The 14145-nt window shown below is 40.1% G+C and overlaps 1 protein-coding gene across 1 annotated transcript; it reads right to left on the bottom strand.

Annotated features, from left to right (window-relative positions):
• Positions 1–1145: 1145 nt before the first annotated feature.
• Positions 1146–13934, bottom strand: tecrl2a (trans-2,3-enoyl-CoA reductase-like 2a). Its single transcript, XM_071924080.1, has 13 exons — positions 13911–13934; positions 8547–8597; positions 8354–8405; positions 7440–7484; positions 5278–5381; positions 4934–5049; positions 3405–3510; positions 2558–2630; positions 2411–2454; positions 2236–2300; positions 1690–1771; positions 1519–1564; positions 1146–1273 (listed from the first exon to the last, which is right to left on the bottom strand). Exons 1-13 carry the CDS (start codon positions 13932–13934, stop codon positions 1146–1148), a joined length of 936 nt encoding a protein of 311 aa, XP_071780181.1.
• Between the last annotated feature and the right edge of the window lie 211 nt (positions 13935–14145).

Raw genomic sequence — 14145 nt, 5'->3', positions numbered from 1 at the left:
GAGAGGAGCATCATTTAAAATAAATGTACATTTTTCCTTAAAACACACTTTTTTTTTTTGAGAATTGTGGTTGGCTTTGCTTCAAACCAAAATTGCTTGACATTTGTTACATACAGTACATTTTTATACAAAAAGTTTGGTTAAATAACCTGAGATCAGACAGTTTTAATAAGGGCTACATACCAATAGCAGTTATCACCAACTACTTGATAAGCCCTCTAACGTAGTAATGCCAGAAGTTACACTTCTATATAATTAGCTTTCCTCTGAAGAAAAACGATCTAAGATATACAGTTGAGAACTTCACATTAGCACACTTTAAATGTCTGCTTTATCAGCATTCCTCCTGAGAATTTGAAAGTGAAGGTGCATTCTCAAATAGATACCATGACATTTTGAATTTTAGTCAGTTTGCTTCATCAGGCACTTTATTATGAGGAAAAAGGTCCTACATATGTCTTTCAATTACCATGAAAACTGTAGATTAGTGATGTAAGCGTTCATCACTGAAAACAATAGATCCTCCAGCCTGTAAGTTTGCTTTAGTTTGAGCCCACTTGTGTTGAGCAGCACCCACTGGTTTGAATAGAGAATGCCAAAATGCTGACATGGCATTTTCCGGTTTAGAGCCAATACAGTAACTCTTTCCCCACATTGTGACAAGTGCCAGATGAAGAAGACATATATCAAGATATCCACAAAATAATGATAATTTTGAAAGGATTCAATGACTAAGTAAATGCAGTATAACAATCTCTGAATATGGTGGCAATGAAAGCATCAGCTAATCTCATTAGTAGTTACTCATCATGCCAATTCAAAATACAGAGCAGAAACTGCAACCCAATGTTGAAACTGAACATACATTCAATTAAAATGTTCCAAGCAATTCTTAAACACTTACACATTAAAACAAACCCTTAATTTGGATGGATACCCTCCCAACAGTTGTAGATCCCATGCCCACTCCTTTCAGTTCATCCAGTGATAACGAGGAACCTTGCATAGTGCTGGATTCAGGAGCAGCAAGCCTCTTCCCTTGGTGAAAAATACCATCAAACAATCACAATACTCCAGAGGGGGCTGCCCAGCCAATAAACACTCCTGCATACAGTAGACTGCAGTATTCCATGTTTCAGCCAGTATCAGAGAATCAGAGGGATGATCGCCATCCGGAGGCTGGGATAGTCCTTGAACTCCCGGCCGTAGGCTCTATGCTTCCCTTTGGCCCAGATGGTCATCTGGATGAACCCCAATACTGTGTACAATGCCACTGGAAGATATAAAATGAATGTTATACAAAGGTACATAAAGATGGAGGCCTCTTGGTTTGATGTCATTACCAAGACTTCTAATATAGTGGACAGAGAAGAATTGTCGTGTATCAAACCAATCCATGACCTCAGCATATTTTTACACCCTTATGGTCCTTGAGTCAGCCATCTTTATGTACCTGATCAGCTGGTCAGTAACTGGTGTCATTATGCGGAAGTCAAAAGAAAAAGGTAATGTCCTTACCTGGCAAACATTGGGTCATGATGGAGAAGCTCACCCAAGCTCCAACCTGTGTCAAATGAGCAGATAAACAGAGAAAAAAATTAATTTTTCCAACTAGCCCTCTTTTGAACAGTATGCTGCAAACATTTCATGCCTGCATAGCACATAATTATAAGTGTTTTGTTGTATTACCTCATATGTGTAGTTTGGGCAGGATACAAAGAAGAACAGCCATGTGAAGGGATTCTTAGTTGGACTAGGGAACTTTCTGCCCCTGGACACTGCTGAACAATTAAAAAAACAAACATAAAACTTAAAGGAATACAAGTTTTTGGGAGATTGGCCCATTGGTTAAATTACCTGTTAAGTGATGATTTTGGATCATATTTCATGTAAATTTTACCAATCTCCTACACTAAACCACCAACGTAGCCACATAAGATTTAAGATTACTTACCATTATCTTTAGAGCTGCTACAAGTGGTCATTTTCTCAGTCATTTTCTCACTCATCATAGTGTATGCTAAAGTGTTAGCATGGAGCGTAGGAGCCAATGATCTACCGGGGACACATAGATGATTTTGTTCTCATCACTTAACAGGTAAAATGACCAACAAACCAGTCTCCCAAAAAATTTGGTGTATTCCTTTACGATCCAACCAACTACTGTATATTAAAAAACATGAGAACCTGATGTTCATATTCTATGTTCCTGAACTTAATAGAAAAAAGTGTAACTTCTCACCATCTCCTCTGAGATTATTCAGGGTCAAGTGAATGGAGAAGTTGCCCATCTCACACATCTGTAGTCACATCACAAACAAATATTACACACCTCAGTCATGCCCTGATACATACTGTATATATGTATTGGACATGTATGTTGGGTCAGAGTGCTGTCAGCAGTACGTACCGCAAATATGACTAGTGCATAGTTGACTTGTAGATCTCCATAAGCTGTGAAGAGAGATAGTTTTAAGCCAAAGGAAAGAGAAAGGGAAAGAAAATAAGAGATTGTGTGTGTGTGTGTGTGTGTGTGTCTGCACATGGGCTGACTTACATGGTGGTGTATAAAGAGGGTGGTTGATATAGTAGGCCAACCAAGCTGAGAAGCCCCAATAATATGCACAATTCTGTGTGAGGATAGACAGAACAATATGTATGGTGGATGAAAATGAAAAAATACATAAAATAAAATACTAACCATTTGATTTGATTGATGTTGTAGAATGAACCAAATAATACAAATTAAAATCCATGGGATACTTTGAAGTGGTGCTCATAAGGCATTATAAGGCATCATAAGCGCATTATAAGCACATTGTGGGGGCATGATAATTATTATAATTGGAGCATGATGTAATAAACACTTAGGGGGGGTTGAATACTTTATGGTGCAGCAACTGTACGGTTAATGGCATGATCTTAAATTGAATGTAATTTTCGGATGCTTGTCTGATGATTATGTTACAGGAAAAGTTTATCTCTGCTGCTAATGGGCTTATAATCTGCTTGTAAATCATCATAATGCACTTCAATTTAAGTGTTACCATTAAAATTCTGTAATTTGAGGCACGGGGAATGGTATGGGGCAAGGAGAATCTATACAGCCTCATTTTCCCTTCAACTTAAACATAATTTCACTTAAGCAACACTGAGCAAAGTCTATTTTTGAACTACTTTAACACGATAACTAGGATAGTCAAGTACCTCTCCTCATCAAGCCACAGCACCTTGAGACTGTTCCGAGCAACTTCTCTATTAGAAGTATTTTCCCTGCCCTTAGGCTAAAAGCAGCTTCACAACAGCTGGCATGGGAGAGCGAAAAAAGAGGCCACACATTTTTATATAAAGAGCCGAGCATCAATAGAGACGCCGCTCTTCTTCAAGCGCAGTCGTGTCCTCACCCTGACGATTGTCCTGAGAGGCATGGTCCCGTGGGAGAAACGATGCACAAAGATAGTTTCAATCAGCCGCTTCACGTAGTGGCAGGTATGACAGGCACAGGCTAGTCTGAGAGAGAGAGAGAGAGAGAGAGAGAGTGAGAGGAAGAGATGGGAAGGAGAAAGGTTTGATAGAGGTCAAAAGTATAAATGTTCTTCATCACACGTTTCTTGTGGCAGATTTCAGGTTAATAATAAGAAAAGTAATGGGATTCAGCAAAGAACAAAGAACACAGAAATGAATATGAGAGGGGTTATATAAACATATGCAACATATATATATAACATATATATATGTCAACATACATATTTGTCAAGAAGAATTGTATGAATGAAAAAAGTATGGATTACAGCATTAAGAGGGTGTGCAAAATAACAGTAGTAGTAGCAGTAGTAGCAACAAAGCATACAGAGACAAAGAAAAAACAAATAAAATGTATATGTGAAATTGGATGAATGAAATTTCTACAAAAAATTATATATGAAATTTAAAACAAATGAGAGGCATATGAGACAATTAAGTAAAAGAGCATGTAAAATTACAGCATATATACAGGATGTGCAAAAATGTGCTTGTATTCACATTGACAGGACTACAAGTCTTATTTATCACTCTGGTGAGTTGCTGGACAGTATTCTTATTTCAGCCTGCTGGTTGTGTCCATTTTCAGTCTTGCTGATGAATGTCTATGGTGTGAAGGTGTTGGATGTCTTGCTTCCCTTTGGTTAGCTTCTTACTCTCTACTTTCTTTCTCTCTCCTTCTCGCAACTCTGTAATGACAGCAATATCTCTGCCTGATGCCTTGGTTCTTATCAAAACCTCTAACCCTGCGTTCAGACAGAATGCAAAAAAATAAAAAATGAGAGGCGGTGGGAATGCATGTGAAGTCAGGAGGCGAACAAAGTTCACTCTACGTGGCGTGAATTAAGGCAACGAGAAGTTTAGCCAGACATTCGCCAGATGCCTGTAAATGTCTCCCCCCACCCTAGTATTCATGTAAAGTGGCTAGAAGTTACCACGCATGTTACAATTGTTTTCTATGAGTTTGCTGTGTCCTTGATTATATTTAGATTTGCGTGTATAGTGGATTACTTTAGTGGTGCTGCTGGCAAGGCTGATGCAAAAGGCACGATAGAATAAAAATTCTAATGCTGAAGCAGAGTTTCAACTAATCTACACTGTTTCATCAAGAAAGATGTTGACCAAAATCACTAATCATAATGGAACTACAGAAAGATGTTAACCCAAAAAAATCATCGTGGACTACAGAAAGATGTCAACCTAAACCGCTAATCACAATGGGACTATAGAAAGATGTCAACCACTAATCAAAACCACCAATCATAATGGGACTATAGAAACATGTCAACCAAAACCACTAATCATACTCAAGCACTAATCAAACTCATGCAGGTAAAGCCTCCTGTTTGAATGTAGCTACACCAACGCCACCACCTGCATTGTAGTTGAGATGTCTCTTTTTTCCACTTACGTGACAACGGGATAGGGACTGGAGGTGAAGGCATATCTGTGTGAGTAGATGTAGGGAACGCGAAAGTAGAAGAGGAGGTAGGTGAGGAGGGGCCCGATGTACTCTGCTAGAAACACCTAAAAACCAGTCAGAAAAAAAAAGACCTGCAAAACTGTACTATTTTATATAAAACTTATATGCAGCCTAAATGGTAAGTCAGACATCTATTAAAAACATAAAAACACAGTAAAACAGTAAAACAGGCAAAAACATGTAAATGACTGCTTTCTCCAGCCGTTTCTCAAAGATTTTGACCATTGGACAGTACTGGTACGTCCCTGTTCTTGAGAGTGTGCTCTTCTTACCATAGTCCAGCCTAACTGTGGACCGAGATCTCTGAAGTACATGGTGGCAGTGGTCCCAACAGGTAGACTCTGTAAGACTTCGTCATCTTTCAGTGGTTTTCCCTCTGGAAAAATGAAGAAAAAAAGGCAAACTGGGGAACTATTTTACACGGAGGAGTTCAGCTTCACCTGAAATGGTAGAAGCACGATACAAAATGCTGCTGTCGGGTGGAAACACTACATCTCCAAAATGCCGTCTTTTGTAGAATTGAGAAACAGCCTTTTTTTCACATTACCAAACATTTTTTTAGAATACACAATGAGTTTTGAAAAACTTTTTTAAGTCCAAGGGTCATAAAATGTTCCTAAACCATAGAGGAGTTACCGAGGTTTTCATCTGACAATGACCATGTTTACATGTGCACAAACAATGTGATTATAATGCGGTTAAGACAATAATGTGAGTAAGGCAGGACCCATGTAAACACCACACTCTGCTTGTGTTAGTGCCATTATGGTCTTAGTTGGACTTGAGCGTAATCACAGTAACACAAGTGGAGTATTCTGGTTTTACTGGCATTAATAGAGACCAGTCATAACATGTAAACGCCTTCATCACACTTCTTTAAATGTGATGTGAGATGTGAAGTTGTTGATGTGTTGTTGGTGAAGTTGCACATGTTCTGTCCATTTTTGTCATTGCCATTTACATATGCCAATAACCACATGTCACATGTAAACCAGATTATTAGGGGAGTTGTCACTTTATTTGAATCATGTAAATGGCTTAATCGCACTATTGTCTTAATCAGAGAATTTGGCAATTGTCATACTATTGTGCGCATGTTAATGTAGCCAATGATAAAATGGTGTAGCCTGAGATTGTAGGTCTTCAAGAAATTCCTCCTTGTCAAGTTGGAAGTCTGAGCAATTTTACAGTACATGTTCTCTCTACCTGAAAGCTCAGGGTGACACTGCTCGCAAAGATAATACGGACTACTAATTGGATGACATTTTTAGAATATCCTCAAGGGAAACTGGCCCAGATAGCTTTATAACCACATTACATACTCTGTCTTTGCTTTTCAGTAACTAGATAGGCCTATAGTCCATTCAAAACAAGAGCATTGCAACATAATACCGCTTGGTAGGTTATTATTTATGTACTTTATCTTCAATAAATCCTCTGGTATGTCATTCTGGATGGCAAAATGACACATGTCAAGCAATCTACCTACTAGGGTCTAAATAAAGGAAGCACAAGTCTTCCCTCAGACATGGTGGCTCTGCAAAAGTGTGGTATGCTTTTAATGGCTGTGCTCCACTTATATAGTGAAGATCAGTCTCAAAGAACGATTCCATTCCACGAAGACATTGGAAACAAGGAAAACATTAGGCCATGATCACATAGGATGCATTTTTGAATGCACCTGCACCTTTTTTTCAGTCATTTGGTCAATGGTTTGTTTGCAGCAGATATTACGATTGACACTCACAGCTGCACTTTATGTTTGAGCTGGAGGAAAACACATCCTATCTGATCACAGCCTTAGGTGAGCGCTCGTCTTGTTTATAGGGGAATTGCCACAGTTTACGCCACCATTACCATCAAAAAATAAACACATCATGGAATATAGGTGATAACTTGGACTCGGATTTCCCTAGCTGTTTCAGGGATGACTGGATTGACTGCATCGAAGGGGGCATCAAGTCTGACTGTAGTGAGACTTAAAGCTGCCCTAGGCAAGATTTTTATATAAAAATACACACGTCTTATCGGACTAAATCATCACACAGGGCTGCAACAGAGAAGAGTGTCCCATCCCCACTAATTGAGTCGCCGTAAATTCACCCCTATTTGCCCGGATGAAATTCTGGTGGCGGGCATAGACACTGGTGGGAAATCTTCACACACAGAAAGAGATGAATTGAAGCTTAACAATGAAACCCAAAGTATCTCTTTAACAGCAGTGAGCAGTTTACTGATGACACCTTACAGAATTTCTGGGTAGTTAAGTTCAAAGTTTTATAACAGTTTTAAACAGTTAACAGTTACCACTCGCTGCTATATGGAGATGCCATTGTGCAAAATTGCCGTGTACAATTTTAACGTTGGATTTAATTTATTATGACTATATTGCATTTATGAAACAGTAATAGATAATCACAACATGCCTACTTACTAGGATCAAGCTTTAAGGCCTGTCTAGCTGGATACCACTGAGGATCTGCACACGCACACACACACACACCCATACACACACACACACACACACACACACACACACACACACACACACACAGGCAGACAGACATAAATACAGGGCTGGAAGCAGGTAGACAGGCTCGGACAGACAACCTGGCATTGCACACAGAGTTTGGCTTCAGGCCCACTAATAATTAATCACAATGGAGTTGTGTTGAGCTCTGCTGCTCTGATGGATGCTGATGGCCTGAGGCTTGGCAAACATTTGCTAACCTTTCTGACTAGACACTCGCTGACGGTAGAAGCACTGCAGCATTCAGAAGAGTAAACAACGAATTATGTTTTTATCAGTATATCTCCCTGGGGAAGTGATGTGATATTGATGGACTGTGAGATGATTTATTTAAACAGTATTAATGACCATTTATATCTAGAAAATGTGTTCAATATTTTGCTTAAATACACAATATAAGATGTAAAAAATAATATAACAGCATGTTTTCAATGCGAATGGATATCTTAGATATTGATTTAGGTCTATTGATCCTGTAGTTGTTATACAGTAACACTTTACATTAAGTGTTCATTAACTAATGCATTTACTAACATGAATTAAACATGAATAACAACATTATCAAAGTTTAAGTAATGTTAAATGCACATGAACAACTGCATTAATTAATGTTGTTATACATGTTTGTTAATAATATTCCTCCTGATAATAATGTATTCATCCTACTCCAACCCCTTTTCCAAAGGGGAACAAGATAACATGATTGCCACCAAAGAACCACATAATAATAATATCACAGAACCAGTAAATAAGATGACCAGTGCAGGACCACTACATTGTTTGATGTAAACATTGCATCATTTGATATAAGCACTCACATGATCTGTGAAAAAGACTCTTGATTTCTCCTATCGTGGAGTAGGGCTCCACCTGAATGGAATTGAACATAAAGTATGTCACCTTGATGTACTAGTAATGTGTTAAATTATTTTCTACTGGTCACAGAGTATTAATTTGAGCCTCTTACAGCATCATAACCAGGACAAGTCTCTTCAAGCTAACACAACGTACCTTATCTAGAAAGCAAAGCTGCTCCCTTGTCCTGGCATCCAGGACCTCCACCTGTGGCCAGAAACAGCATAGATGACATGACCCAGTCTTTAGAAAAAGTCTATAGACAAGCGGCTGGCAAAAGGTAATAGCCAACTACATTTACATTTTGAGCATTTGCAGTAGCTAATTTTCTTAACCAGAGGGACTTAATAAGATTAACTTCCTAGATCAACAATATTACAAACAACCAATAGTACGCAGTAAAAGGATCAAAGCCAAAGCACCCTGGCAGGATGTTGCTGCTTGTCCCCCCCCTCCATATTTCCATCGGTCTTTCACTCCTTCCACCATCTGCCATCACCAGAAACTCTGAAAGCTTTAGCTCTGTTTGCTCTGGAAGAACAGCACACTCTTCCTGTTTTGTGCCGTAAAGCGCTCCAGCGATCCATTTATTGTTGATGTTAAAATGATACATGTAGCACCTTTAAAGAAATTAAATCCAGGTAGAATTTTTTTTAAATGTTAATGCTAATGCTAAACTTGCATTATTGTTAATTTGTCAAGTATCATTTATGTCTATCAAACCACAGTTCAACACCAACTTGTCAGCCACAAAGAAACATAAACTGGAAAGTCTCCTGTATGATAGCAGATAATTTGTCTTGGATGTCCACTACACAGAGACTACAGGTTCTAATCCCGTTGAGATGAAAATTCATGATGCGGCCAATCTGTTGATGGTCTGCAGACTTTGCCTCTGCGTGCCACCTCAGCAGCAAAACCACAGTCAGGCAGTAAAAGCCTGATCCACCCAGCGGATCCACCTCCACATCACTCTCAGCATAGACTCTAAAGATTGTTCCCATCCATTATCGGATGCCTGGAAGAGGGTCATAGGTTGTAAGTTTGAGATGGAGTAAACTTTGATGTTGGCATTGCGTGGAAGCGCTCTGACATCAGCGTCAAATATATTCTTGGCTCAAGACATTCAGCTAGATGAAAGGATAAGGAATTTTCATGCTATAGATTTCTTCTTCAAAAATTAAAATGTGGTAATTTGGGTAAAAGATCACAGGTGGCCAAGTATCCTTAAAGTGATGTTGAACATTGCTAGCACCTTGGGTTGTGTAATTTGTGTAAATAGGCGAAAAAAAGTGAGACTCGTTTTTTATATAGTGGCAGAATCTGCTTTGTTCTTGTTCGTTTATGTGCTGGAAGTGTGATTTTAGGACCTGTTCCGCCAGACAATGGCAGTGAATGGAGAGAGAAAAAAATGCAATTCTCCAATCGCCTGTACTGGAGCAACAGATAACAGAGAATCGCCGATTTTAGGCCAGGAAGCTACACAACCAAAATTCACCATCACTTTAAGAAAGACATTGAATCCCTACTTGCTCCTGGGGCACTGAGCTCTGACCTCTCGGGTGAAATACATATTTAGATCAAACGGACTTCAAAATTGCAAATTAAACTGTGTACAATATGGTAAAAGTGCTTTAAAAAATTCCTAAAAATAATATCACTCTCAGTATGAGCTTTAAAGATTGTTTCCATCCATAATCGGATGGAAAGGTAGAGGGTCACAGATAGCACAGATTATTCATCCATTTTGGCATTGGCTAAGCAGAGGAAGTGCCCTGACATCCGTGTGAACATCAATTACAGGCTGCTGTGCTGCACTTGTTAAAGGACACCGCTCCCCTCCCAGTCCCGTGACACAGGGAAGGGCAGGGTGTACTGCTGTAATTGAGTGCATTTGTAATTGGGTGGCAGCTGCAAAACAAACCGACCCCTAAACATGACAGATCGAGTAACAAGAGTGTTCACACTGCAAGCGACTTGTTCCAGGTCAAGTTTATTTATATAGCCCATATACCACACTAGAGCCCATTTTTAACATGCATAGTTTAACATGCAAGATCAATGTACTATTCCATTCCAGTTTATTTACAGTATGTCTGACAATTAGTCAGGATAGTCAAAGGTTCTACCTGTAGCATTTTCATATCAATTAATGATTGCCACATTAATATAATTACTTTAAACAAATGAGACCATCACTGAGAAGACTGTCAGTCTCTACCGGCCTCTACACTGCAGTTACATTGTGTGCCACCGGTTCAGATTTGGCGGGAAATCTGCTGGATTGCTTTACAGCACAAAGGACTATTGCTTTACGGCACAAAACATGAACAGTTTTTGCTTGGTAAGTAATACACAGCTTTATTCCAGTTCCACTATTCTAACGGCATAGATTGAATTTCACATTAGCTTCCCTCGTCTGAATGCATATTGGCTGTTATCAAAGCTCTTATTGGCTCTTATCCTTCTTCAAAGTGCGAGTGATGCCAGAGGGGGAGTGGTCTTGTTTTTGAGGAACACAAAATGCTATAGATAGCACCTTTAAACAAATAAAGAGGGAGAAGTGGTGCGAATGATGTCAGGTAAACATGAAAGACTTATCTAGCTTGCCCAACAAAAAACACAAGTTTACTTGACGTGACCATGTAAATATAACAATGGCATTTTCTACCCAATGTAATGGCACAACCGAAGTTCATCTCACCAGGTGGCCTACTGCCCGAGTGCGTCCGGTTTTCTCTTTTCTGCTTTTCTCAATCAGAATAATGAGGGTGCTGAGTCCAGTTGCAAGAGGTAAGGGTCTTGTCCTGCTGGTTTGTAGCACAGATCTTTTTAATCTTAATTAGACCATGTCAGTAGTGATGTACGGCATATGCATGGAGGATGGTGGGTGGCGCACCACAATTTGCCCTGAAAGCATTCCATAATGTGCTGTTCAGCAGAGCTGTCCTAGCTAAATTGGTTCCCTTACTGGACAGTGTAATAACCCGCTAATGGATACCTAAAGATTTGCTGAGTGCACAGTCAAGGAAGAGAGGGAGAGAGAGAGAGAGAGAGAACTCTCTACAATGGCCTCTCCACCACATACCATATACTTTGCTGTTGATATTTCAAAAAGTGACGCTTGGCAAGTCATTTTATCTTGTATTCAGTTTTTTTCAACCTTACTTCACGATATTTGTAGTCAAATTATTTTTTTTCCTTTTCTTGATTCATGTCAATTCATGTTAAGAGATTATCATAAAACAATGAATTACATTTTCAAACAAGAAATTGGTTTTACTGTAAGACAATTCCCCTTGTTTCAACCAAACGTGTTCAAACAAGTTACTTGTTTGAACACAAAAAAAGTTTAATTTCTTGAAACCAGCAAAATGACCTGCCAGTGTGAGATAATTTGACTCAAAATATCCTGGAAAAAGCTTGATAAGTCTGGACACAAAATATAACCCTTTTCCAAGCTCATCGTTTTTTGTTTTTGTTTTTTTCCCAGTGTGTGTTCATGTGTGTTCATGCATTGCAGGACTTGAGCACATGGCATGCTGACACCTCGGTGAAGGGGCATCTTGGGAGATGGGTTTGTTTTGTTTCCCCCATCTGCTAACCTTCCCAATTGCATTATGGGAGGCATGAGTTTGCGCGTTCGCAAAGAGCATCGGGGGTGTCATTAGGCCTGTGTGTTGTACAACAGCGCGTACTTCGGTGGTGCTGTGCCCTTGCAAATCTGATTATCAGACGCCTCTGTCCTCTCAGGGGGATGCAGGGCGCTGCTGACAGCACAGGTCACGTATGTATGTGCTTGTCAGGGCTTTGTGAGTGTGTGTGTGTGTGTGTGTGTGTGAGTGGGTGTGTGTGGGGGGGCTGTAAAGAGGCTTTTCCCTGCGATTTGAAAGACAGATACTGTACTTTCCTTTGATCCACCAAGGAATACAGGGGGAGACAACTGAAGGAGTCTCTCGGACCTAATAGCTCCACTTAATGTGAAAGCTGATGAATGTAATGGCTGATCTTGAACCGCGGCATCATTACATCAAACCCTAATTGACCATGATAGTATCTAAGCTGATTAGCTGCGTACGGCTGCCCAACCTTTGCTCAGCCTTCGGCGACGTTGTCCACATTCTGCACCGGACAGAATCCTTGCTGTAAATCAGCGTTGTCTTCAATCCGGAAAAGTAATCAATTAAGCACTCGGTTGATTCTTTGCGTGCTGCCAATTGACAGTCTGCCCTAAATTTGCCATAACCTTCTGCCCCACTAGCTGTAAATACACTAGTGAGGATGATTGATGGACAAGCGTGCTCTAACACTGCTCTGACAGCTGAAGGACTGGCAGATCAGCTGAGGTTTCTAAAACACAGGGGCACTACATAGCTAGGCTGAATGTTGACAGAACAATAGTGGCACTACTGGCCTACTATGGCTATTCTTCATACAAGAGTAAGTGAACAAAAGCATCTACTAAAAGCTCATATTTACGCCCAAGATTGCTCTTTGAATTTCCACTCAAAATGTCATCTATAATCTATGACTTTCAAGGGAGAAAGCTGTAACTTTTTCTTGAGCCATGTGAATATGTGCTAATGTGGCATGTGGCCTCTATGTAACAGCAGCTGACAGCATGGCACACATGCCGGAGCATGTTATAAATCAGCCGGAGAGTTCTCAGGCCTGTTGCACTTAGACCAAATTACTCCTCTACTTCGGTCGCACAAGTCAGGCTCTGTGAAGCAAGATTGAAGGCGAGAGAGAAATCATATCAAAGAACGTTCCAGCTGCCAGCTTTATCTGCACTAAATCTGACCACGGAGACCCCTCCTGAAACTTTAAACCCGCTTCTGTGCCTTTGGAATTCAGCGAGCCATAATTTTGTCTCACCAGCTCGTAATGAGGCCCCTCGCTGACCGGGGAGATCGCCCTAAATACGTCAGGCTGACATGCATTTTAAAAGTCACCATGTCTTCAGCAATTTCAGCACCCCTCCATGTGTTGTCTTCTGAATCTCTTAACAGTTTATTTCAAAAGATAATATTCAAAAACAACTATTTCCTAGTCGATGTGGAATGACTGTCAACGCGGAGCAGTTTGTCAGCTTGACAGCTTCTCAGTAAGGTACTTAACCGAACAATGCATTCCCATTTTTCTACTAAATAACGCCTATAGCCTGGGATGACTCCTCGGTACAATACTGCATTCTTCGCAAAGAAGTTTCTCCTTCCTTCTCCAAGAATCAATATCATTAAAGACATGGACTGATGTGACCCAACATCATTCGACTAATGATTTCTGGCCCAGTTCTGCTCGACTTCTGTTGAATATTGCTCAAAGGAATGTGTTGCTCAAATGAGGCCTTGAGAATTGCAGCATGCTTAGAGATTTAAAACTCTGAAATCTCAATGGGAAAGGGCAGGGACAGAAGTCTTGAAATAATTCATGTGCATTCATCCAAATTCCCTGGAAACGTAATAAAAAAATAGCAATGACATTCTGACCTAATACATTTAGACCCCCAAGACTTACCTCAAAGAAGGTGGTTCGGCTCATGGTGCTGGATTATTGTTATGATGTCCTCTGTGCTTGGGGTGAAGAACGCCCTTAAACATCAGCACAAGCAAAAACACACTCACACGCTCATTCCTCACACACTTGCACAAGTAGTTCCTCTCCTTTCGAGGACAATCCCTGGACTGACCCCTTATTCTTCCCAGCCTCCTTCTCTCCCTATCCCTTCTCTCTCTCTCTCTCTCTCCTCTCT

The sequence above is a fragment of the Centroberyx gerrardi genome, chromosome 22 (assembly GCF_048128805.1).
Source record: "Centroberyx gerrardi isolate f3 chromosome 22, fCenGer3.hap1.cur.20231027, whole genome shotgun sequence".
NCBI lineage: Eukaryota > Metazoa > Chordata > Actinopteri > Beryciformes > Berycidae > Centroberyx > Centroberyx gerrardi.
Note: the sequence above shows the minus strand (reverse complement) of the source record. Positions and strands in the feature narration are given on the sequence as shown.

Excerpts from the sequence above, each read along its gene's own strand:
- tecrl2a (XM_071924080.1), bottom strand. The coding sequence starts at position 13,934 with ATGAGCCGAACCACCTTCTTTGAG. Across the intron at positions 8,406-8,546 it reads AGCTTTGCTTTCTAGATAAG|GTGGAGCCCTACTCCACGAT; the intron begins GTACGTTGTGTT and ends AATTCCATTCAG. Across the intron at positions 3,511-4,933 it reads AGTCCCTATCCCGTTGTCAC|ACTAGCCTGTGCCTGTCATA; the intron begins GTAAGTGGAAAA and ends TCTCTCTCTCAG.